This window comes from Erigeron canadensis, chromosome 9 (genome assembly GCF_010389155.1).
Source record: "Erigeron canadensis isolate Cc75 chromosome 9, C_canadensis_v1, whole genome shotgun sequence".
Taxonomy (NCBI): Eukaryota; Viridiplantae; Streptophyta; class Magnoliopsida; order Asterales; family Asteraceae; genus Erigeron; species Erigeron canadensis.
In genome coordinates, this window is record NC_057769.1 from 29,571,888 (window position 1) to 29,598,265 (window position 26,378).

General features: G+C 33.2%; 3 protein-coding genes across 4 annotated transcripts; 2 read left to right on the top strand and 1 right to left on the bottom strand.

Annotated features, from left to right (window-relative positions):
* The first annotated feature begins 473 nt into the window (after positions 1-473).
* LOC122581140 (clathrin interactor EPSIN 2-like) lies at positions 474-8,370 on the top strand. The gene is made up of 14 exons (XM_043753301.1): positions 474-753; positions 1,935-2,009; positions 2,098-2,149; positions 2,228-2,307; positions 2,403-2,481; positions 2,947-3,030; positions 3,121-3,266; positions 3,874-4,200; positions 5,027-5,068; positions 5,242-5,337; positions 5,420-5,631; positions 5,729-5,919; positions 6,380-7,205; positions 7,594-8,370. The coding sequence occupies exons 2-14, from the start codon at positions 1,975-1,977 to the stop codon at positions 7,962-7,964; spliced, it is 2,541 nt and encodes an 846-aa protein (XP_043609236.1). The 5' UTR covers positions 474-753; positions 1,935-1,974; the 3' UTR covers positions 7,965-8,370.
* Positions 8,371-15,973: 7,603 nt separating this feature from the next.
* On the top strand, positions 15,974-21,656 carry LOC122581204 (uncharacterized protein At3g49140). 2 transcript variants are annotated; one of them, XM_043753374.1, is made up of 12 exons: positions 15,974-16,164; positions 16,900-17,020; positions 17,109-17,340; positions 17,917-18,019; positions 18,116-18,180; positions 19,039-19,155; positions 19,245-19,343; positions 19,652-19,805; positions 20,248-20,330; positions 20,814-20,963; positions 21,092-21,187; positions 21,341-21,656. In XM_043753374.1, the coding sequence occupies exons 1-12, from the start codon at positions 16,131-16,133 to the stop codon at positions 21,449-21,451; spliced, it is 1,365 nt and encodes a 454-aa protein (XP_043609309.1). In that variant the 5' UTR covers positions 15,974-16,130; the 3' UTR covers positions 21,452-21,656. The 2 variants fall into 2 exon arrangements, with proteins under 2 accessions (XP_043609309.1, XP_043609311.1); XM_043753376.1 differs by having other exon boundaries at positions 17,115-17,340.
* Positions 21,616-26,012, bottom strand: LOC122581205 (solute carrier family 35 member F1-like). The gene is made up of 11 exons (XM_043753377.1): positions 25,656-26,012; positions 24,889-24,983; positions 24,371-24,428; positions 23,975-24,169; positions 23,813-23,892; positions 23,630-23,712; positions 23,400-23,451; positions 22,849-22,917; positions 22,569-22,655; positions 22,381-22,442; positions 21,616-21,945 (listed from the first exon to the last, which is right to left on the bottom strand). Exons 1-11 carry the CDS (start codon positions 25,771-25,773, stop codon positions 21,798-21,800), a joined length of 1,047 nt encoding a protein of 348 aa, XP_043609312.1. The 5' UTR covers positions 25,774-26,012; the 3' UTR covers positions 21,616-21,797.
* Between the last annotated feature and the right edge of the window lie 366 nt (positions 26,013-26,378).

Consider the following 26,378-nt stretch of genomic DNA (forward strand, 5'->3'; position numbering starts at 1 on the left):
TAGTGACAACACCACTCTTTACACAATAAGAGTATAAAAAAAATAAGATGTAAACTGTTTTTATTAAAAGATAAAGAAACTGTGTTCATGAATACCTCCGAAAAGGATAAAGATTGAATTTGTTTGCAATAATATTGTATATTTTTTTAATTATCAATATTCAACCAAGTGTTTGTAAAAATGAAAATTATTTTCTTCAAATACTTTTTTCAAAACAAACAAAATTAGTTAAATTAAATATTTGACTGAAATATATCAATAGTTAATAATATAAAATCGAAATAAATATCTGAAGTATATATCATTCAAAAAATAAAATTTTCATACTGGACAAGAAAGGAAAGTATTAACAGACACCAACAAAGACTTTTCTACTACTGATAACTACTACATATGACACCTAAAAGCAATTTAAGAAAGAAATAACTTTCTCATATAAACAAATCAAAATCAAAAGTTTTGTTACACAAAATACAGACCCACACACATATATATATACACACATGGAAAATGAAAATTTGGGAGAGAATTAGAAATAATACAGTAATAATTAGTTGTCTAAAATGGATTCCTAAATAATTGGTTTGACAGTCAGACCGCCAATACTAACATCGCCTTTTACAATACCTCTTTTCTTATTCTTCATATATATATATATATTAATTTTATTTTATTTTTATTCAATTCAATTCGATTCAATTCATTGTTGAATTTTGACTTTTTCTCAGATCTTAAGTCCATCACTTTGACCAGGTATTTGATCTCACTTTGTTATTTGATCTGCTTGTTAATAGTAATAGCAATTAGATCTTATGGTGTTTTTTTTATGAATTATGATTATATGTAGGTGTTTATATATATAGAATATATATTAGAATTTGTATGTATAATTATCAGCTGTTTCAACTATGGTAATTGTTAAAAAAAAAAAAAACTGTATAGTAATGATAATTACAGTAGTTTGGTTTACATAGTTTTAGACTTGTAGTCAGATTATGAAAATTGCGTTTATTTTGAGTACAAATTGCTACCCGTGCAAGCAGCGGCGGATTATTAGTATTGGAAAATTTGTTTCTTGAATTTTTTTGAGATTTTCGGGCGGTTGTCAAGTAGGGTGTGTATTATAGTATAGAAAAAAGATCAGAATTATAATTACTATCAACTGAAGAGTCAAAAGTTGAGTGCCAAAAGTACTCGACTTCTGTAATGTGGATTTTTTTTTTTTTTGAGATTTCACACATTTCATCGTAAGTTTTCATCTTGTCAGCTGTTTTAGAACGGACCGTTGTTAAGTTTTGCGGAGTAAAATCGTATTGTGAATGACATTGGGACCTTTACATTAGGTTATGTTGTTAGAACGGATTGTTGTCAAATTCTGCGGAGTAAAATTATATTATGAATGACATTGGGACTTTTAGATTAGGTTATAACCAGTAAGGTTGGATAAGTGGGTAACACCCTTGCCTCTAGAGACAGAGGTTAAGGGTTCTATCCTCATTGCCTTGCAAGGCTGGAGGTCCTTTTCTATCTTAAATAGAACCTGGAAGCAACCTCTTTACACCGTCGTGGTAGGGGTTAGGCTATCTACATCTTAATCTCTCCCAAACACTGTCAAGGTATTGGGACCCAAAACCCGTTGAAGACAACATTGGGTGCTTACTTACGTCCTTACTTTACATTAGGTTATGCTGTTAGAACGGATTGTTGTTAAATTCTGCGGAGTAAAATCGTATTGTGAATGACATTGGGACTTTTACATTAGGTTATGCTTTATAAATATCTGAAATTGGTCTTGCGTTGGAAATCATTTCCTTCTCTGCTCGATGAATAACTCGGATATGTGGTTTTACAAGCTGTGTTCTTTTCCAGTATTATTTAGAGCTTTATGTTCTTTCTAAATTCTCGATTTCCCCCTAACCAGAATATTTTTTTAGGGTATACAGTTGAAGAGTGTTTGAATCCTTCTTCTGGACAATGAAGAAGGCCTTCGATCAAACTGTCAGGGACCTGTACGTTAAGGCTATTTTTACCGACATGTTTCAAATACAAAGTATTGATTTTTTAAAGATGCTTGATTTTCTGATTCTATTCTTGCAGTAAAAGAGGAGTCAATAAGAAAGTTCTTAAAGTTCCTTCGATAGAACAAAAGGTGATTTATTTATTTATTTCTTCCTTATAGTTTATGTATTTGAACGAATTATTAATCCTTCAATCTATGTTTCCCTAGGTTCTTGATGCAACTAGTAATGAGTCTTGGGGTCCCCATGGATCGCTTCTTGCTGAGATTGCAATGGCTTCAAGAAACTAGTATGATTTATCTGTATTTTTTTCATTCACAAACAAATAACTAAATGATTTTTTTTTTTGCAACAAATAAACTTATTTCTTGTTGTTGTTTGCAGTCATGAATACCAGATGATCATGACAGTTATTTGGAAGCGTATTAATGATACTGGGAAAAATTGGCGCCACGTGTACAAGGTTTGGAGTGTTCATATGTGAAGTTATGTTCTTATATGGTGGCGAAATGGGTGGGTTTGGTAATAGGTCAAAATGGGCTGGGTCAAAGATGAGTAAACTTTTTGTAGGAATCAAATCAGGTTTTTATGAATGCTTTATGTCACCTTATTGTTTTTAAAATGAAGATTTAGCCTTTCAATAACTACAAAGACATTTATAATTTCAGTAATCATCTATTTCTATAATTTAATTATCTGGGAGGTTTTATGCATATAAAGTATACTTTAGGCAACTTTCGTAACACTTCTTAGCTAGTTCCTATACCCCACATGATTTGCTTAATATTAAAGTTTACCCCAATTGACCCACTCTCACATATCTTGATTCCCTCGAAGATTTTAAACTTAGACCACTATTTATATGTCCAATCGTTAATGACTACATTGTAACACAACTAGGATTTTGTTTATATGACTTTTGCACCAGGGTTTGACTGTTCTTGAGTACTTGGTAGCAAATGGGTCGGAGCGTGTGATAGCTGAGATTAGGGAACATGCTTACCAGATAACGGTATATTTTTATCTATTGAAACTTATTCCTGCATTTTTATTGGTAGCTTAGTGTTGCTTTATTAATTTTTAAGTCTGTACTTTGTTGCAGTCTTTGTCTGATTTTCAGTATCTTGATCACACTGGAAGGGATCAGGGGAACAATGTAAGAAAGAAATCGCAAAGTCTTGTGGCTCTAGTGAATGATAATGAAAAAATACAGGAAGTTAGGCAAAAGGCTGCAGCCAACTGGGACAAGTGAGTTCGTTTAACTTCATTTGTGACGGTACATAATTGTATAAAGTGTGTCGATTTTATCAAATATTTAAAACACCATTCAATAATAAGGGAATCTTGTGGCCACAGAACAAGATCAACACAATACTATGAAGATGCCAATGAACCAATTTAGTTTGGACCAGAAACGAACTATCTATATGATATGTTTTGATTTAAACTTTTCTCTAAGGTAATCTAACATGGTAAGAATGATGACATGTCTGTTGATGGATATTTTTACCTCTATTGTGGTAAATGAAAGCCGATTACCTTAAGTTACATCGAGTCAATTTATTTTTAAAACTTCGCTAGTTCTTACTAGCTAAAATAGGTTTGTTGTTGAAGAAATCAGACCAAAGTTTATTGCCTTTTTGCAACTACCCTAACTTTCTCATAAAAACATTCCGGACATGGAATCCATGAGATATTTAGAATGGATTTTGTTGCAAATTTCATGATGATGACCATTCTTTTTATTTATGTGCAGTTAGATATAATGACAGTAACCAGTACTGGATCCCTTGAAAATTATCTTCTTAATCTTTTAATTTGTTGATGAGATTTGTAACCATACCATTCCAATCAGGTTTCACAACACATCAGGTAGTTCAAAGTACAGGCCTGGATTATATCCTGGTGCGGGAGGTTTTGATGATGATCGATACGAAGGCCGTTATGGAAGTAGAGACGAAGACCGTAATGGGTATGGGAGGGAAAGAGAATGGGGTGATGACAAATATGGTAGTCGTGATGGAGATCGTTATGGTGAAGAGCGATATGGTCGGGATCGTTATAGAGATGAGGAATCCCATGGTAGAAGAAGTTCTGATGGTGACAACTATGGCCGAAGAAGCAGAAGCTCTGATAGAGACCGCGAACGAGCTTATGAAGATGAGGGACCATATTCTTCAAGGTATGTGTACAATTTTGTTTTATTTGCACTAAATGCACTGCAGTTCTAAGATAAATGACAAGATACTGAGTTGACGAATGGGCAGGTTGGGTAATGGATCAGAACATGTTTTGGTTGAATCAAATAGTTTTGATGCTGTCAGGCTGGGTTGACCCAGAACAAAATTTGTCCATAACGAGTTAATTTTTTTTTGTGTGTGTGATTAGTATGTTTAATACTTTAATATGATTACAGAAGTAGATTATTTTATAATAATCTATTTTTTTATTGATCAACATGATTAAGGTGGTTTTATGCATACAATACACTTTAGACCCATTTAAGCAAATTTTAAGTGAATATTTGGCACCTCTACCTAAATGTAAGTGTAACATGCCCTTAATGCACAAGGGCTAAAATAGTAATCTATGTTTAAAATTACACTTGCTAGTTGAGTTGCTCATTCTTCGTATGCTCCACCTAGTCACGGCAAAAAGAATAAATGAGTTATGTGAGGTCATATCTCCCCAATCCCATGAAAGTTGTAGTATTTTATCATGCACATAATATTTAATGTCTAAAATATCCTTTAATTAATGATGATGTTTCATAAGAAGTTGTAAAACTGAAATTATTGAATTTTTCACGGACTGACAACTTGCTGTCAATAATATGCTCCAACCTGTCATATCAACCTATGGGAGATCAACCTAGTATTCTAGATGTTCATTTTGCTAACTATCTAGCATTTCCCTTTCGATGTTTGCACAATGGTTTATGCGTGCTCGTTTAATGATGCTTAAGGAAGCGTAAAATGTGATCTATATCTATTTTTGTCTTATTGCAGAGAAAGCAACGAGAAAGCTGATGCTCAATCTCATGACGGAAGGTAATTTAGTTTTCCATTTCGTAAACTGATTCTTGTTGCACTTGTCCCTCTAGTTATTGCAATTACTTGGGATCTTGAATAAAATTATCAAAAACATTGATAAAAACATGTAATTGCACGAATTGTTATCATTGCCCTAATTGTATACTGTATATTTTTTTAATATTGGGCAGACATTTTGAGCGGAAATCTTCTGAACAAAATCTTGGGGTTCCTCCTAGTTATGAAGACGCTGTGGCTGGCGGACGTAGTCCCATGTATGGTGAGAGGTAGGTATTGTGGTCTACATAGATCTATAGAATCTCATTGGTATATTAAATTGAATCTGGTCTACTTTATTACTATTTGAAGGGATGGAGAGACAAAATCTGCATCCCCCTCTGTAACCACAAGTCAGGAAACCATAGTTTCTGGCAACCCTGCTGTTGCTCCACCTTCGGTAGCTGCTATGCCACCTCCAGCACCAGTAGGCACTACACAACCTCCACCTGCAGTTACCTTGAATAAGGAAACTAATGGGTTTGATGAATTTGATCCCCGTGCTTCATTTGGTTCATTTCCATGTAAGGAACTGTTACCGACCATTGCTACTATTTTTATTTTCTATCTGTGGTGATTTTTTCAAAACCTGATACATAAATATTTTGGTATCAACAACAGCGGCACCACCAACATCCGGTGGTACTGAAACAGATTTATTTGGTTCCTCATCGGATCCTTTCTCTTTGAATGAATTGGCCCTCGTGCCGGTTTCAGTTGCAACTTCTGAACCTGATACTTTTACAAATTCAAACTCTCCTAGTCAAGCCTTTGTTGCGGCTGCATCTACAGCACCAGGTGGTTCTGGTCAGGTGTGTTTCAAATACTCAAAACACCTTAGGGGGCGTTAGTTGGGGAAAACACCCCTTGTTTTCCATTTTTGTTTTCCAAGAAAACATGGAAAACAGAAAATGCGATCATATCATATTTTTTCAAAATTGAATTCCAAGAAAACAGAAAACACTATTTTTCACTTATTTCTATGAGAATTAGAAAGCACTTAAATATTAGTTTCCACTTTTCCTTTTCCACTTTTCATTTTCCATTTTCTAAATTTTAAAAACCCAAATTGTTTTCCATTTATTTTCATTTGTTTTCTAGAGATGAAAAACTCGTTTCATTTTCTAGAAAATTAGAAATGGAAAATTAGAAAACATTTTCCAACTAAACGCCCCCTAAAATTCCCTTTTTTTTGGTAGAGATTTGAATGTTTGACTATTCATCAAATGCCTAATATGCTTTTTGAAATATTTTATTGTCTTCTCTATGCAGCCATTTGAAGATCCATTTGGTGATGGTCCTTTTAGAGCTGTCCCTTCTGCAGATGGATTTCCAGCCCCACCACAGTCTGCATCTGCCTTTGGCCAAGGAGCAGAACCACCCCAATCAGCAGCTCCGACACCGAACCCTGTGAATAACTTTGGATATGGAGGAAGTTTTGACCAAAATACCGATATTCTAGCAGATCTTATGCCACCAACTGGATCTTCACAGACGGGTTATCAAACTGCACCTGGCCAACTTCCATTACAAGCTGGCTTTTCTTCTCAAGGAGGTTTTCCATCTCAACCTAACCAAACTTCATTCCAGTCGAGTTTCCCAGGTCAACCTACCTTTCAAGGTGGTCAACCTGGTCAACCATCATTTCAAGGAGGTCAATCTGGCCAACCCACACTGCAACAAGACAGTCAACCCCACAATGGCTTTCCACCTCAAGGTGGTCACCTTATGTCGCAGTCTGGTTTTCCAACCCATAGTGGTCAACCCACAGCTGCTGGTGGCTTTCCATCTCAAATGGGCTCTGGTATTTCCGGTTCCAATGGGCAACCTGCTCATCAGAGCAACTTTTACGGGGGTTTTGATCCTCAGAATTCTTCAGCTCCCGTTCAACATGTGACTCAAGCTACTGCTACATCAACTGCACAGTCAAATACTTCAAGTTTCTATCAACAGCCACAGATTCAGTCTACTTCTACCCTTAATGCATCAACAGGTGCTCTTGTTATAGTTCCTCAAGAACCAGCCAAATTTGAGACTAAGTCCACTGTCTGGGCTGATACGTTGAACAGAGGGCTCGTTAATTTGAATATAGCTGGATGTAAGTTGCTTCATTTTATACTTTATCTATTTTCTTTTACCATAGGTTGCAAGATGGGGGCCTGACGGGTTGTGGTACGGGTCAAAATAAGTTCAAGTTCAATGTGATCTTTTTCTAGACTGTTCTAGACGGATTAAGTCGATTTAGTTTGACCTGGGTTTTCCCATTTCTAAATAAATAGCTAACTCTTTAGTTATGCTTACAGAACCAATCTAATTAAAATAATAATCTAAACTTTGAATAAATTGATTTAGAAGGTTGCATGCATCTGCAATAGATTCTGTTGATATAAGACAACCCAAATTGACCCGCTCATAAGTCAATGGGTCAAATATATCTCATATGGTTTCCAATACATTATCTTGATAACATGTCTTTACATGTGCAGCTAAAACAAACCCATTGTCTAGTATTGGGGTTGACTTTGAAGCCCTGAATCGAAAGGAAAAGAGAATGGAGAAACCCAGTGCAACTCCTGTTACTTCAAATGTGACCATGGGTAAGGCCATGGGTTCTGGTACTGGAATTGGACGTGCTGGTGCGGGTGCACTTAGACCCCAACAGAACCTCATGGGTCAAAGCATGGCTGGACCTGGTGTAACCCCTGGATATGCAGGTTATGGAGGCATGAACCAGCCGATTGGCCAGTTCCAGATGCAACCTCCTTCAGCCGGGTATCCACCTCCTGGAGCTTACAACCCAATGATGGGCCGTGGTGGTGGTTATGGTCAACAGCCCTATGGTGGTGGCTATAGATAAAGTTCTGGTCAACTGTATGGTAGGGACCAAATTGAAAAGAAAAAGAGTATATTTACGCCCACATGTGAAAACGATCGATACCTTCGGCGGAGTGTAATTGCTGAACTTCGTTTCGGCGCAAAAGATTTGTTGTGATGGAAATATTAAATGTTTTTTTGTGGAAATCTTCAGGTTAATGTATGATTATATCATGTAAAATTCATGGCTTTGATGATCTTGTAGGTGGTGTGAAGTTTGTATACCGTTGTTGAGGACATCACCATTCTCAGGTTGCCACGTGAACAATTTTTGTCTTGTTGATTGAAGCATGTATTTGCCTATAGGTATAAGAGAAGACTACATATTGTATTCTTGTTTTTGACTTATTGAACTCATCGTGATTATGAATCAATGGTCTTAGAGATAATTCCAACCCATGATTGATGTACATTACGGCGATGATAATTTAATGTGAGATAATAGAATGGGAGTCGATCTCTGATTATCTATATATTAATGACAACTTATCCTTCACTAATCTAGTAATCTGAATGAATGAGTTTTATAGGAGTGATATATTCCTGCCCCTTTAAGCTCCACGTGTGAATTGGGTTGGACACATATATGATTCCTTCAAATGATAAGCGGCCCGATTTCTTTTTCGAAAATTTGGACCAAAGCCCAAAGTTTCATTACTGTATACCTGGGTGGCCGGGTCTCCTTAATTAATTACCAAACTGTACTATAATCATTTCTTATAAATCAATCTTACCTCTAACATGCACTCATATACGACAAAGTAAATAAATATGAGGTCAAAATTTACACCAATTACCCTACGGTAGGAAATGGGAGGTCCACTAGATTTTGGCTAGATATGTGGTATGAAGAGGTCCCTCTTGCTACTACATAACTCGTCTTTATTCCTTGGATATTGGAAAACAAGCAATGCTAAGTGATAGATGGAATGGAGCGACATTTAGTTGGTGAAGAAACATTCGCGGTGGCATCGAAAATGAGCAACTCCAGACTATTACGGATATTATAAAAAAGATTAATATTGGTGAGACTCATGATAGTTGGACTTGGATGCATGGCAATTTATAGCAATTCACAGTTAGTAGTCTTCGTAATCGGTTGGATGATACCTCTCTTCTTAGCCATTTCGTTCCAACTAGATGGAATTGTTGGAACCATTTTAGTATGAACGTCTCGTTTATCATGATATGATAATTGACGATAACTAAAATCTTATGTCTAGTAAATATATGATGGACGTATTTACTTTTACAGACATACTATAGGGTTTCCCATTAGGTGATTATAACTAAGAGGACTAACAAAGCACACATTAAACACCAAAGGGGTTGAATGTATAAATACTCTCATTATATATAGAGAGTTATAAACCCTAAGTTAAGGTTAATCATATACTAACCCCTTACTAAATTTCATGTGCCTCTCCTCATCAAATTCGTGCATCACGTTCTAGACAATTACTCATCCCTGTATTACTCAATCAACTTGTCTTGGGAACCCGAAATCAATGACACCTATGTTTAATGCCTTTATGGTAAGTATTATTACGTGAATCAAATCATGTTTATTCAAACAGAAATAAAAATGTTCCTCGCAAAGTAAATATTCATATTTGGAGAGTAATGATAGACCGTTGCCAATACGGTTTAACTTATGGTTTCAAGGTGTCCATAACAACTCACTTATCTGTCCTATATGCTTGAATGGTATCGAAAATATCCATCACCTGATGATCGATTGTGTGCTTGCTAAAAAAAGTATGGACATTTATTCAAAATTGGCTCAACTTGGATATTCCTTACCTGAGTGGCATTATCGAGAGTGTAAAATATGTGGAAATTATGAACTTGCATCATAAATCTAAAGATGTTATTCTCACAATTATCTATACTTTGTGCTGGGATCTATGGCGTGTTACAAATGAGACGGTTTTCAATTCATCTAAGAAAAGAGAGATGACGATCATGGACTCGATCGTTAATTTTTCTTTCTTATGGTTCACCAACAGAGGCAAACATGATAACATTCGGTGGGACGAGTGGATTAGAAATCTATTACTTTACATCTAACAATGGGTTTGACTTGCGTGACTTTTCCTCTTTGCTTCGTCGGAGTTATTATGTAATCGGTTATACTTTTATACTTTTTTATTCTTGTATCATTAGACCTTCGGGTATTTCACTAGATGGCTTTTCTTTAACAATATAATATAAGTTTGCCATGTAAAACAAACAAAAAACTCTTTTTTCAAGCAAAAAGAGTACTATAGTCTCTTAGTGTTGAGCCTTAAATAATATATTTGCATATGTATCAACTAAATTTTGTAACTAGGTTAATTTATGAAAAACCTTATATAACATAATTTTTAAATTTTTTTTTTTACCTTTTATGTTTTATTATATTTATTTTTGATTTCATACGTATATATTACATCCTTTAAAATAGTTGATTTTTGTAGCCTTTCTCAAAAATGTTATATGACTGGAGATGTATCTTTGTTCTAATGAAATGATGTTTTTGTATATACTTATGTCTATATGGTTTTTTTTTTAATTTTATATCTTCATGAAGCCTACTCCATTTCTTCTTCATATTTTTTTTTTATTTAGTGACCCGCATCTTTTTGTCTCTATCTTCCTATAACAAATTATTGATTGTTTATTGTAGAATTTTTGTAAACAGGATTAAGGAGTTGTGCGTATAATTATCACGTTTTGTATTTAATAACGCTCACTTGTGAACGGTGTTATGATTAAAAAGAAATATTCTGATTATGAGAGAATTGTCAAAGGAGAAAGGTGAGTTGTTTTGACCAGGAATCAAAAGGAAATCATTCAATAGAGAATGGCCATGTGTCAAATGCATATTATTATTAACAATAAATATCTTTATCTTTGTATACATTTATAATAAGAAAAAGGCGGCTGGTATCACGATCACTTTTTTGGTAATTAAACCAGACTATTTGCAATGATTATCGTTGCAAATAGTGGTGTTTTTGTCCAGATCCAACTATTTGCAGCGATTATTGACAGGGGGCCCGTTATTTTTTGCCAGATTTGCCATTACAGACAGGGGGCCCGCGTCGCTGCAAATAGTGGGTGTGGCCTAGATACCAAAAAAGATTGATTGGGATGTGAATCCCTTAAGAAAAATGATAAATAATTCTAAATTAATAGTTTAAATACTCTCCTAACTATTAAATGAAGACATGTAAAAAGATCAGAGGTTAATATTAGAAAAGAAAATTGATAGATACCTCATGTCATATTTTTATAGATTTAGAAGGATTTTTAGGCTAATTTTTAAAAAGATTTATCATTTTTCTTACTATAAAAGGAGACAATGAAGTACAATAAATGAGATATTGCTTTTGGCAAATTATGTAATCTCTATTGTTGTATAGGCTAGGAAGAGTAGATCAAGAATCAGATGTATTCCAACAACTTGATACTTCATGTTTCTTGTTTCTTCTAAGCCGCACAATATGTTTTCTCTGCCTCTTAGAGATTCTTGTTTCCTAGCCTTGTAAATCGAACGGGATGAGAAACCATGTTTTGGAGAAAGTAAAAAAACAAAAAACAAAATCAATAAAAACAGTTTATACCAAAGCCAACAAAAATGCTTTATATTATACCCACAAAAATAAACCATACATATATCTACTGGCCCAAATTTGTAACCCAAATTTCGAAAAGTAAACACAACTTTCTGCTATTGGCCTAACCCAACAAAAGACAACAAATGAGACTTCTATCATCAATAAAAATTTTAAAAGAATATAATTGTTGTCATGAAGATATAAAATACAACAAACAAAGTGGGAAATCTAAAATTATTTTCATACACTTTGATGCTTTGTAAACTTTTTTTTCCATTTACACTAAAAATTATTTTCACTGTATATTTAGAAACAAAACAAGATATGTTAAGTAAAATGGAAAAAAAAAAATAAACAAATCAAGAGACAATGCTTGTAGGGACATAGGTCAAAAATTCTATATATATCAACTTCAATGTCTAAACCATAGACAAAACAAATACTAACAAATATAACATAAAAGTACAAGGGTTTGAATGATGGATTACAGTAAAAATATACATACCTATGCATATATATATATATATATACATACATACATATACGGTGTAATTCTTTTAAGTAAAACATTTATCATTCCTTTTTTGTTATATTACAGAAAAGTAAACATATACATACAAAATTTTGAATACATTTATACTATATTATAAAACGAATATGGTTTCAACTTTCAACTTTTAATTTTAACAATGTATACATCATAATGCATGATGTACCCTCACCAATGCCTACAACTTTCTCTCTCCTCCATATATAAATCATTTTATTCCTCTAATTCTTTTAAAAAAATTTATCTCAAAAACCGTGCATCGATAACTTATAAAAATTATATGGGAGTTCTTAAAATTTAATGCTCTTTCATTAGAGATTTCATTTGATATACTTTTGATATATTGTTATGTTATATTTTTACCCTCACGGATTTTTTAATTTTGCCCTCTCTGAGATTTTTGAATCACAATATATCAATATATCATAAATATAACATAACAATATATCATAAAACAAATATCAAAGAAAAGTAAAAATATACATCTAAATCAACCTCAAAACAAGCATAACATAAAAATACAAAGGTTTGGATAATCAATTATTATTAAAGAAAAGTAAAAAGAATACATACATATATACATATACGGAGTAATTCTTTTAAGAAAAAAAGTTAAAAGCGTCCTATGTCTTCTTCCTAAACAAATTAACACCCAAACTTCTAACTCTCAAAGCTTTCACAACTTTTATATAATATATACAAGTTAAAAAAAAAAATAAGTAAGTAACTGCTCAGTGCCGCCTTCCGCGGGTTTTGAGGCCCAATACCTCGACGGTGTATGGGGGAGGTTAAGATGTAGGCAGACCTTACCTCTACCTAAGTAGAGAGGCTGCTTCCAGTTTCTACCTAAATGGTAGAAAAGGCCCTCCAACCTTTGCATGGAATGAGGATCGAACCTATGACTTTTATCTCCAGAGGCAATGGTGTTTACCACTGATCCAACCATACTGCTTTAATATATACAAGTTAAAACCATATAAAATATACGATAAAACATCACAAGATTGATAAAATAAGATATATAGATACATCTCAGACCTATATCTATAATGAAAAGTAGGAATATAAAAAAAAGACCTATATCTATAATGAAAAGTAGGAATATAAAAAAAAAGTAGAAAATGTCTACATATAGTATATATACACACATTATGTAAGTAGTTACTTTTAGGAAAATAAGGTTTGATTTCCTTTTTCAAAAAATATGAAACTTAAAATTATTCAACGTTATGTGAGTAAAAAGTATTTCATACAGATTTAAAAGTTGAATATTTTCGTATATATATATATATAGAGAGAGAGAGAGAGAGAGAAATTACACCAGCTGAAGAAGAAGGTTGGAGTAGTGTCTTGACAACCGTGGCGGCAGTTTTCCTCAACGACATAGTTTTTGGTGGTTTTGTAAGAATATGGTGAATTGAGATTTTGGGGTGGTTTTGTAAGAAGAAAATGAATTGAGTTTTTGGTGGATTTGTAAGAAGAGTGTGTTTGGGGTAAAGAAAAATAAGGGGATGAAAGGTATATATAAACACAAGAGAGAGTAGAGATGTGGTTTTTGTTGTATGTATACTATATGTATGTATATGTATATACAAGGTTTTAAAATGTTAAGCAAAAAAGCTAGCTAGCGATTGAGTAGTAGTACGGGTAAAAGAAAATGCAGGTGGTTGCCTCACCAGATTTTGTTTTGTTATAACATGCCGCCATGGTTGTAAAGACATTACTCCATGGTGTTTTCAATTCAAATGGTTCTCACATGAAAATTTTTCTGGATATATATATTATATATATATATATATAGGGGGACAATCAAATAAGAACAGTTTTAAAATAAGAACGGTGAGAACACCTTAAAAACATCATTTTGATCCATTAAAAGTCTATAAAACTGACATAGTGCATAACTAATTATCATTATTTAAGTGTTTAACAACACATTGATTCATCAAAATCGAAAATATCACGTTTTTTGTTGGATGCATCATTTTGATGATTATGCATCCAAGATGGATGCACAAAACAAAAAACATGATTATTTCGATTTTGACGGATGAATGTGTTGTTAAACACTTAAATAAAGATAATTAGTTCTGCACTATGTTAGTTTTATGGACTTTTAACGCATCAAAATGATGTTTTAAGGTGTTCTCACCGTTCTTATTTTAAGAGTGTTCTCACCGGAGTGTTACCCTATATATATATAATTGTAAAACTATTTGTTTTGTTTTGTTTTCATTTCATTTTAAGTCAAGAATGTAATTAACTATTTATGATTAATAATTTTTTTCTTTTCTTTTCCTTTCCTTTCTAACATTTAGTTAAATATTTTTATGTATTAAAATCTATTTTGTTATATAGAAAATAATAATAATATATTCTTTTTTTATAGTTTGTATTATTATTTTTCTTTTTATTATTACTTTATATATCATAACTAAAAATAATACGTTATTTTTAGAAAGATGTTTGTATGTAATGTAAACTTTGATTGGATTTTATGATGATGTTTCTTTTATGTTTGGTTTAATCAACCCTTCATTATATGTTTAAAACTTTGATTGGGCTTGATTCATATTTAATCATTCTATTGGAGCCAATATTAAATTAAATCAAATCGATATCAAATTCTATTTTACAAGTTTGCTCTACTCTAAAAAAATATAATAGAATAAAATAACCCTTTCCACAGGAAATCGAGTAGGTGAGATGTAAATCTTTATATATAATAAAGTAGGATTATTTTTTAAAAGTATTTTTAAAAAAATTATTATGTGCCAAGATCACATATTATTTAAAAAGGTCTTTTTCTTATTTATGATGTCATATTTAAAAGAACCCCATTTAATGCTTATTTAAAATTCCTAATCTTTTATTGGAAATATATATATATATATATATATATATATATATAATGTAATGAAATGCCTTTTATTTTATATTAACGAAATGTGTATTATTATTTTATATATCATTGTATTGGTCGATTCATTATGTTCATATTAAGTTATAGTATTTCAATAACAAAAATTACATACATTTTATATATATATTTTTTGTTTGAAAGTTTTAATTAAATGCCCGGGTTAGACCCGGGTTATTAACTAGTAGGTTATCATTTTCGAAAGTAGAGGGGTTACTTTCAAAAAGACCTCAAACCAACCACTCTTTTTGAGCCGAATGCATTGGATTTTTCATTCCATATCACAACCACACCAACCGGCAATAAACATCTCTATGATAAAACATCTTATAAGTATGACTCACTATATACACTATTCAACTAGTTGAGCATCACTTATATATATATAAGAGTAACAAATTGTTATCTGCACCTACAATTGTCATTAGAAAAATCCCTCTGTACATATGATGATAGTGTGCAGGTAGATGACTAGATGCATATAAAAACAAAGGTCGAAGATTTGTGACAGACTTGTGTTTATTTTGTCATAGTAGTACGTGATTAGCTTTTCACATATTAATTGTAACCGGCCAATTGATACCCAATATTAAGTCAGATTAGATTATCCATTCAACAACATTATTTGTCGACATTATTTATTAGCATACATAGCTTTTAAATATCAATATTGTGCACTTTTTCTCGTAACAAAAAAACAAACTTTTATCCGAAATGATAAACCATCAAAATTATTAACCAACCAACCAAAAATCCAAAACACAAGTATATACTCTCAGTATTCTCTTTCCATTAACACTTTGTAGTCGCTGCATCAAGACTTGTACATTTACACAAAAAAATAAAAAATTATTTGCTTTTTTCACCAAGTGGGATGAATAAGTCGCTTTGTCCAGAAAAAGACTGCTTCTAATTGCTCTGTATTTTTCACATCAAATACCAACAAAAACAAACACAAAATCTTGCAGAAAGTTTGCAGCTTTATTAACAAATCATCATGAAACTTATCATTTTCACATCAAACTTATCATTGTTGCTTTAAACTTGTAGTCAAAAACCCATAAATCATCAAGCCTTATGGTGATTGCATCACCTCAGCTTATTTCCATTGGTATCTTCACCTTCTTTTAGTATTTTACATGCAGCTTTTGATCACTCAATACTTTATAATTAATTGTATTATTGTTAGTTTTATGGGACACCCATTTGACCATTTTGATCAATATGGAATTTATTTGTGAAATCTTTAGCTTATTTAGTAATTCTACTGCTGTTGAGTTTGGTAGCTAGATAGTTTGTGAAGTTAAGGTTTTTTAGACACCCTTTTTGGTTTTCTAGATACCCTTTTCGTTGTTTTCGGTAAAGTCTTTGATTTATGTGTTCCAAGATTAGAACCCTAATTGAAGAGCAAGAAAATGTGGTATTTTGAATTAACCCATGAATGTTTACCCTTCCAAAAAGAGTACTTATAAACTTGTTCCTACCGATCTTTTAAGGTGGACGCTTGTTAAAAATGTATGCGAATGTTGACTTTTTTTTTGTATATAGTGTCTGTTAGGACTAGTGTCTTAGGAGATAGAGCATTACTCAACACGAAAGTTTGTATGTTTGTGAACACACTTGAGTTACTGCGAATCGTGCAATGACTAATTTTTTATATGAATGATAAATGCTTATTTCAGTAATTGAGTATAACATTTTAGAAAAAGATAGTCATTTGATTTGTTATTGCTAAAAAAGTAAAAATTGAGCATTTGTTTGGCCATTTCACTAAATTTGGACTATGTAGTCAGCTAGAAGTTGCGGTTTATATGATCCTTAACGTGCTTAATATTGGGTATTCTAGGTCCTTCTTCCTGCGGTTTTTGTCATTCTGAAGGTGTTGGTTGCTCTACATCTTATGGAGTCACTAGCAATTGGACGAGATCTACAGAGATCCCAAAAGCTTCGGATAATTTTGAATCAAGGTATATCCTTACGCTTAACATTTTTACAAAATGCAATGTTAAATGGTTAAAATGAATAGCACTAAGTTGGTTATTTCCATTTATCTAGATTCAGATACAAGAATACGTTTCTTGGAGATTCCCAATTTAGTTGGTGGCATATTGGTCGTAAAAATTGCATGTCCAAAGTTTCAGTTGCTGCAGATTATCCAGATTCAGTCCCGGAATCATCTAGTTATGTCTCAAAGAATGGATATCATCCACTTGAAGAAGTCAAAAATAATAAAAGAGTTCGTGAAACTAAATTGACTGGTGCAGAGATTGCAAAAACGACTGTTGAGGTTTGTTCAATCTTTTTCAACAAGTTTTTATAGAGATTCTATTTTGACCAATTTACCTATGAAGGGGTTGATTTTGGTTGTGTCTTAACTCAAATGAGTCAAAGTAATTACTTTACCTATAAGGTGAATGAGAAACAGATTAGAGGTCATCCATAAGTCTACTTTTAATGCATAAGTACCTCTTAAATCATATTTTGGAGAAGTTAGATTATTCAATGAAGTAACGTTGTTTGATTGATTTTAAATTAATGCATTAAACGTTCATAACTTTTTGGAGAAAATGGACCAAAAAGAGTGTTTGCAATTGAACCAACTCAACCTGACCCGTTTTGACCCGTAATAAAAATGGCCGAACACGTGAACCAGTTTTGACACGTTACTCAACCTACAGTCGTTTTGGGCAGGTTAAGCAAACTGTCCCAGCCCGTTTTCAACCTAGGCTGAAAAAAAAAGTGTTCCTACCCAAAACCCTTTTGATCTGTTACCCAAAGCCTGAGCATTTTTTATGCTATCATGAGCATTTTTCATGCTGTCATGAGTCTGTTCAGCATTTATAATCTAGTGTTTTTGTTTTAGGCTAACAGCAGTGCCCTGTTGATATTCCCTGGTACTATACACTCTGAACCACATGAGCACATCTCATGGGCAGAATATCCGTATGTAATTGACGATGGAGGAGGTATGACTTATCACCTTATTTACCATATGGAGATAATGAGTTATTTTTCCCAGTTAGTACGTAAGTCTTCGTTTTATTCCTCCCCTGTATTACCAGATATATACTTCCGAGTCCCTGATGATGCAAACATCATGCAAGATCCTGAAGCAAGTAACCCAGTTGTAAGATCTAAGTTCTAGTTTAACCTGAATGTGTTTGGATTTGCATTATAAAACTTATTATTTGATTGTTGCTACATAAAGTCATATTAATCGGGTTTTATTGTTTGGATAGTCAGTTTCTTACCTGTTTCGGTAAAAGTCATTATTTGAGAAATATTAAACATTACTTCTTTATCCTTCTTCTTTACCCACATTAGATTATTACTATGAAAGGGTATAAAGATTAAAAGGTTGAATGATATTCTTTTATAAAAATGTTAACAAATAGCTGATGAAATGTATTTTTATACTCATTTGTTCTATATGATATCTTAGTATGTGACAATATATAGGAATGTCCTTTCGGTCATTTGGTCTATAAGTTTAGGACAAGGATTTGGTACTTATTAAACAACAATTTCTGATCTCTAGTGGACCTCTCAGTAGGATTCGAACCCAGATGAAGTTCTGACCATCTGTCAGAGAAAAAAGAACGAACGGATCTTGTAGGATTCCCAAGAAATTCTTTGACTTCTTCCGGATGCTTCTCACGTTCCGTGAATAGCCGGGACATTGAGGAATATCCGGAAAGGCATTTCAGGAATCGGTTTGATTCTATCTCTGTTCCTTCCGTTTGGAGAAAGAAGTTGCCAGATGAAATGGCAGAAGCACATGCAGATACCATCTCATACAACACATTGTAGTTATCTGATTTTGCTAATTCAATATCCTAATCAGTTCCAAAATGCACATCCCTTCCCCCTTCTGCTAATCTTATTCTTAGCTTTCAATTGTACAATGGAAATGTTCAAATTTTTCAGTGGACCCTATATCTTCTTCTTCTATATTATTAATACATATATAGGTGCATATCTTCAGAATGTCTTATTTGGAATGGACCTGCCACTTTTTGAGAATCAACTGTTATCTGCTCCTGAGAGTCATATTTCTGATAACTCTGTCGATGACATTCCTATCTTTGATGATTACTATGAGGTAATGATACAACTACCCTACGCTACTATATGTTTTCACTGTTATATATCAGCACCTTTTTGAGATATTTTATTTTTTGTTTGTATTAGGATGAGGGGCCTGACATGTTGGGTAGCTTTATGGAGTGGGGTATACCGATTGCTTCTGCTGGGGTACATCCCATTTATTTTGCCAAGTGTTTGACAAAGGTGATATGCTCCTTTAAAAAGCACGTTTATTCTGTTCTGCATATTTTGCATAGTAAAGCAAATTGCACATGTGGTAATTTTGACTCGCATACTTATTCGAATGGGTTGATGTGAGTTTTGTTTAGTTTTGTAATAGTAATGCATTACTTGTTCATAAAATTTTAAAAGTGACCAAAAAACTGGCCTATCCCGTTTTGATATGTACTTGATAACTATGTTTCGACTTGAAGCCATTCAGACCCCTTACCCAACCAGTCTGTTTTACCTATGTAATTTCTTAAAGTTCATAATATCCATCTCTCTTGTAGGCCGCTAATATGGAGTATTCTAGAAAGATGGATCATCCCTCAAATGGGGTTTCGATTATGGGATGCCTCAGTCCTGCTTATGTTGACGAAGAGTTATATCTACGGAGGCTCTTCAGTGATGCAGATGGTGATGACTATGACCACAACTGGAAAGGTTTTGCATTTACTTCATTACTCAAGATATTTGCGCTTTTTTTCCACATTTTTTTTACCAAAGTGGAGATACTTTCCTTTTTTCCACAATTCAATTCACAAACCTATACCTTGACATCAAGTCAAAAGCTTCGCCTAGATTGCTGTTTCTGTAAAGTTATATTTATGCCTTAGGACACATTGCAGTGGGGCTTTTGGAATTTTGATTTGGAACTAATTGCTTTACCAGTTCTAAAGTTTGGGTGAATAAGTTCCGTTTTTGCCATGATTCTTCTTGGGTCAAAAATCAATTTTAGATAATTTGTGTCATGCCACTACTACAAAACTGTATAGTTAAGGGAAATTAGATGCTTTGATGTACCCCTTCTCTAACCTATCTAGAAGACTTATATTTCCATCTCACGTATCGTCTTTTACTGAACTAATTACTATATCTTGTGCAGATGAAGAATCAAGCTACGATGCCTCAGTTTTTTACAGACTGGAAGTCATGAGAATAGAGTTGTTCTCTGTGTATGGTGTTCAGGCATGTTTCAGTTTTTGCATTAGGAATATACAAAATATACACTTACCTGTCCCATAATAAATGCAATAATCTTGCTTTTGGGATATCAAAAAACACATGCTGCATGTGTTACATATCTATCTTGTAGCAACTCTTCAAATTGTAATTATTCATTCAGTATCTTATATATATACATAAGAGAAGAGAAACGTTAAGTCTATCCTATTTCAGAATTTTCACTCAGCCCATGATGCCACGTGTCACCCCTTAAATTTAATCTGACTTTTACTTCCAACCCTAACTTTATTTTAACATCCCTTTTCCAATCTTGAATTTGTTTTTAATATTTTTGGGCTTCGACTTTTTCCGATTTATGAAAGATTCGAAAATACAACCTCGCAGCGGAGAGCGGATCAAACAAATCGTTGTGGACAAGATTCCCTAGTTTTGTCATTATTGATGGGTTTTTTGTTTTAACTATGCATATGTTTTTACATTTTACAGTCCCCAATAAATATACAAGATTTTAGAGACGCTGAACCTGATATTCTTGTACATTCGATTCCCGATATCATTGCACATTTCGGGGACAATACAATGGATTGTAATGTCGCACTTCGATCTCTATGCAAAAAGAACGGATTTCACGTTGAGGTGATAACTTCTTATTCTGCGTCAATTATGAAATTTATATTATCAGAACAGTTAGTTTAGTATAAAACTGTAAACATGAAGTCTTCTTTCCCCTCTTTTGAGTGTATCTAATCTTGTCTACTCTATAGGAAGCAAATATAATTGGTGTTGATAGTCTTGGCATGGATGTTAGACTTTTCACTGGGCATGAAGTTCGAACTCATCGTTTCCCCTTCAAGATTCGGGTAATAAATCACAAATATCTTGCAACTTTTTGGTTTGTTAGATGCCATTTATTTTACTAGTTGTCTTCACGTCAATTAAATGAAATCAACAGTCACATCCCTTTTTTTAACATAATATAAATTGAACCTACAAAATAAATGGTTAATCTGCAGGCAACATCGGAAACAGCTGCAGAAAAACAGATTCAACAGCTTTTGTTTCCCAGAGCAAGGCGCAAACGGCTAACCAGGACTCGGGCTGATGCAACTAGGCAAATGGAATGAAAGATCAGGGAAAAAGTGCCTGCTGAAATTTCAGCAGTGTGGTTTACGATAGATCCAGAATAAAGAAATGAATAGTACCAAATGTTCTTTCCCTTGTGAATTTGAGTTTTACTTGAATAAAATGTAGCTTATAGGCTGACTCGAGTTTGTTGATCTATGCTAAGTTATCGCAATAAAAAGCAAGATTTTTTTTTCTTTTTAAAAATTACGCATCTGTGTTCAAGTGATAAATACACTTTGATCCTATTTCAATTATGATTTCTCTAGTTCGTTAATATAAATGAATTAAAAATAAGAGGCTATTAATGTTGTTCAGCATCAGAATAATTTGTTTCTATCTCCCAGATCAAATCTTCTTGACCTCTGTATTGTAATTACTGCTTGTGGTAGCAGACTCATACTTGCTACTGCTACTAGCAACACCTGCTTCTTCATCTAAATATCTGTTTTGGTCTGCATCCTCTGCAGCTTCATCATGGTTTTCTTTGTCGAACCTACAGTAATATATGACAAACACTCAACATTTGCTTAAAAGTACATGTTTAGTCAAACCAGGGTAGTGATCCGTACATCACCAATTTTTGGCGATACACCACTAACTGTGCTTTACAGTATTGTATTGTACAACACCATAAAGCATATTTGGTGGTGTATCACCAAAACCTGGTGGTGTACAGATCACCTCCCATTTTTTTTTTAACAGAACATAAAGTTATTTGCGATTCTTTCGTTTAGCCATTCTAAAGCTAAAATATCCAATATGCTATTGTCATCCTTAGAAATTACTGAGAGTGCAAAATTTCTATCGTTTCTTTATTCAAGTTTTAGACATCTAACTAATAGTTAAACATTCTATTGAACGCCTTTCGTGCATTGAATGTGAAAAAGAACATTTCTTAATTGAGTTTGTAAGGAAATGTAACAGGTACCCTGAATAAACGATGAGCCCGACAGCAACAGCAGCAAAGGCTACGAAATACATCCAATCAACCTGATGATCAAAGTCCAAGTAAAAGTTTAAGTTACCATTGGATACTAATTGACCCTTTCAAGTAACATGTTCAAATTATTTTTACAATACTCTGAATAATCGTTTAAACTTGACGATTTTATACACCTTTTCATGATATGCAAATATACGTATCAAGACTGACCACATGTCAGAAGTCAGCAAAGACAAATTCAGCATTGTAGATCCACTCATCTGCACTCGAATTAACAAGAACAGACGTAAGATATGTGTAAATTGAAGAATTACCAAGGATGATAATATAAAAAATCTTGCCAAAATTTAAATTGTTAATATCAATTATAGACAACAATGAGCAAAACCGTTCGTGCAACTTGAAACGGAAACCTTCTAAACATGAGGCATCATGTTATAATGTAGTCACTACCTTTAGCAAAACAGGGACACCCGAGTAAAATAGAAACATCGCTGCTGCAAATCCGGTATAGGGAAGCAACTATAAGTCAAACACGGAAAACAAATAAGATCAGAATTCGATACACAAAAAAAACATCATGATGGATGTCATCTAGTCATTCAAGAAATATTCATTAAATATCTATAATTCCATTTAAAAAACATATATAAATTAATTGTAGTGACATCCATGGACAAATAAGTATCCTTGACTAGGAAAACTTCATGCAGAAAAAGAACTGTTGCAATTTTAGTTGTATATAAAATATCTCATAAGCCCATACATACAATAGTACTTATATGTATAACATAACTTAAAAAACACTCGTTACACCTCCATGAACAAAATGAATCCCGGGATTACTCCACCCTTACGAGTTAAGAGAACCATTATGAATTGTCGTGTTATGCTATTTCGAAAACATGATTCCAATTTAGGCCTAACAGTATAAATCCTAATAATATAAACATGTATGTGTGCATGTATGTATGGATATATAGAGAAAGGGACAAAGAAATTACTGCTCCTGAAGTCCAGTGGATGGACCTGAGTTCCTCTCGCTCAAGTATGCTTCTATGTAATATGTTAAGGACAACACATGTGAGCATGTGCGCGATCGTCAATTTCCAATTTGAGTATGCCATCTAGGTTATATACTAAATCATGTATCAATCATATTAATACATGATCTAAAATGAATTTTAGTTCTACATATAGATTATAGAGGGCTTATTGATACAAGCAAGGATACATTTGAATACCACTAATAATTGCACCAAAGAACCCCAACATTGCCATGAGTTCAATCCTATCAGCTGTTTTCACAAAGAACTCCTGCACAATGAACGAAGATTAATATTAACACAATAAGTCATGAAGTTGGCTTTGGTGAATACATTTAATCAGCATATCATGACTAGTCAACATTGCTCACCTCACTAACGTTGCTGACAGCATAAAGTGTAGCCCCGGCAACCACCAGAAAGTCTCCTTTAATAGGGCTGCTACCACTTTCTGAGAATGTAATTTGAATAAAGAATGAAGAAAACTTAAAATAATAGTACAAACTTTGGTTTGTATACGACAGTATACTCACGTGACCGGTCTGCTGCATGAACATCTGAGAAAATAACAAGCACAAGACCAGCAATACAGATGGAAACTCCAGCTATTTTCTTAAACCTGTATCTTGTCTTCAGGAAGAGCCAAGTGAGCAGTATGACAGAGGGAATTGACCAACAATCGAGCAGCATAATACTCGTTATAGATGTGTACTGATAAGCTTTCACCACTGTTCATCAAAAGGCAGAAAAATCAACATATCTGAGATGTACATCCGACATGACCACATCTGTATCAATGTCTAAAGATGAAACTAACATCAAAGTGAATGCAGATAGATACAAACTTTGAATAGTTAACAGTGAGAACAAATAGTCAATATACATAGACCAAGCAGGGAAACTAATCAATTTAGTTGCACAATACTTACCAAGATAATTTGCCTCTACATCGACTAGTCCAAGAAGTAAATAATAATACCATCTTGCCTGCAAAAGTATTAGAAATCGGATAGATATTCCGTCAAATGATAACTACTTGAGCAAAAAAGTGAACACACCAAAGCCAGGCAATAACAGGTAGATGCAACAAGATGTGGGGGTTGGGTACTGGGTCATAACGGTTTTGGAGTGAAAAAATATTACTACGATAATATCAATTAAATGATTTTGAAGACTTTATGCATTCAAACTAGACATTGGTGACTTTCATCTAAATTGACCCATCCAAATGGCCCCTTTTACTACATTTCTTGTTTGACGCGTTTGAAATAATGCACAACCCATACTGACCAACACGTAACTAAACGGCTTGAAATTGCTACCTCTGATAACAAGCTCGCATTAGCCTCTCAGAATGTATGTAATAACTAATAACAAAAGTGAATAAATTGCTCACTTTGACAATCATAATGAGAAATTATACATCGAAGATAAGTAGATAACTAACCTTAAGCCCACTTTTCCGGTATATTAGTATTCCTCCATAGACAATCGCTAACATCACATAGTTTGCTAAAGACTGTGAAGTAGGTGCATTGATTCCTACATCCCAACATGCAAAGCTAAATTAGGACAAATATCACAAATAACATTAACAAGTAACACTATAACTTGTAAAATGATTGATTGCCATCTTCGCTTTTGGCTCCTTGTCATTTGATCTGGGGGAATCAACCTCGAAGAAGGGAGCCTAGGAGCGTAGTTTGGCCTCTGTGTTCCAAATTCAATGCTAATTTTAAAATTCACAAATCTCATTCTTTCCAAAATAGCTATTTCTTGCAAGTTATGCTAAGGCTTATTTTGGCTTTCTTTACAAGAATGATAGTTAAATGCAATGAAAAGCCAGGTAAGGTGGTTAAAACAATCACTCAAAATTTAATCATAAACTAAAGCATAAAGCAAAGTAATTTACAACTTATAGCATCAAATACCTTGACTTTCCACATAATTTAATAAAGATAAAAACACATGTGTGGTAGCCCTTAATAACCAAAAAAGGATGTTTTCTTATCAAACAACAAAACTCCCCTTTTATGCACAATTCAATATTATCACTTTTCTAGACAAAAAAAAAAAAAAAAACAGTCCATTTAAACAAGAACAGGTAACTTCAAGAACCTCAATTTTGGTAATACTAGTAATAATGGGAAAATACCACAAAAAGAGATGAAAACAAATACTAATAGAAATGGAAACAAAATGATTCAAACAAACCTCTTCTAGCAAGCTCAGATGATGAAAATCCAGTTGAAGTAATCAAAAGAGAAAGAATCTGCCCCAATACAAGTCCTACCACTATCTTGTTTGCTAAAATCTCCTTTATAGCAACCATTGTTATATAAACTAATAAGATTTTCCAGTTTTTTGGGGGAAAAGAATCCTACCCTTTTCCAGATTTTAGGAAAAGATTAAAACTTTGCCAAAAACCTGAATACTCAAGTGAACTCAATAAAATACCATACCCAGAAATCTTTATATGGTAAAAGTGTGAAAAGAAACAAAAAATTTTCAAGAATTACACAAAATCATGTAAATATATGGAATGCCCACTTGAAGATATTAAGTGGGTAGGTTTGAGAAATGATAAAATGTTGGAATTATCTAAGAAAAATGATTGCTTTATTAGTAAAAAAAAAGTAGCAAGTCAACTTCAATGATTTTGATGATACATACGAATTAGAATAAGATAGTTGTGTTGTAAACTTGTAAATGAAAGAGACTTTCTATAAATGATATGAAAAAAATAATATAATACGTATAAAAATAAGTAAGCAATGGTTGTTTTTATTTTGGAAGTAAGCAATGGCTGGAAAGAAGTCCAAAAGGTATATTTCATTTTTTATACAAGTGTGTTTGTCTTTGGTGATCTTTAACCGTAGAGATTGGAGGATATAATATAAGTGATAAATCCTTTAAAATATTAAACTAATTGTTCTT

Coding starts and splice junctions, on each gene's coding strand:
- LOC122581140 (XM_043753301.1), top strand. CDS start 1,975: ATGAAGAAGGCCTTCGATCAAACTGTCAGGGACCT. Junction 2,010..2,097: donor GATCAAACTGTCAGGGACCT/GTACGTTAAGGC, acceptor CTATTCTTGCAG/TAAAAGAGGAGTCAATAAGA. Junction 2,482..2,946: donor ATTGGCGCCACGTGTACAAG/GTTTGGAGTGTT, acceptor CTTTTGCACCAG/GGTTTGACTGTTCTTGAGTA.
- LOC122581204 (XM_043753374.1), top strand. CDS start 16,131: ATGGTGATTGCATCACCTCAGCTTATTTCCATTG. Junction 19,156..19,244: donor TCTTTGATGATTACTATGAG/GTAATGATACAA, acceptor TGTTTGTATTAG/GATGAGGGGCCTGACATGTT. Junction 20,964..21,091: donor AGAACGGATTTCACGTTGAG/GTGATAACTTCT, acceptor TCTACTCTATAG/GAAGCAAATATAATTGGTGT.
- LOC122581205 (XM_043753377.1), bottom strand. CDS start 25,773: ATGGTTGCTATAAAGGAGATTTTAGCAAACAAGATAGTGGTAGGACTT. Junction 23,893..23,974: donor TCATGCAGCAGACCGGTCAC/GTGAGTATACTG, acceptor TTACATTCTCAG/AAAGTGGTAGCAGCCCTATT. Junction 23,452..23,629: donor ATTATTAGTGGTATTCAAAT/GTATCCTTGCTT, acceptor CATATTACATAG/AAGCATACTTGAGCGAGAGG.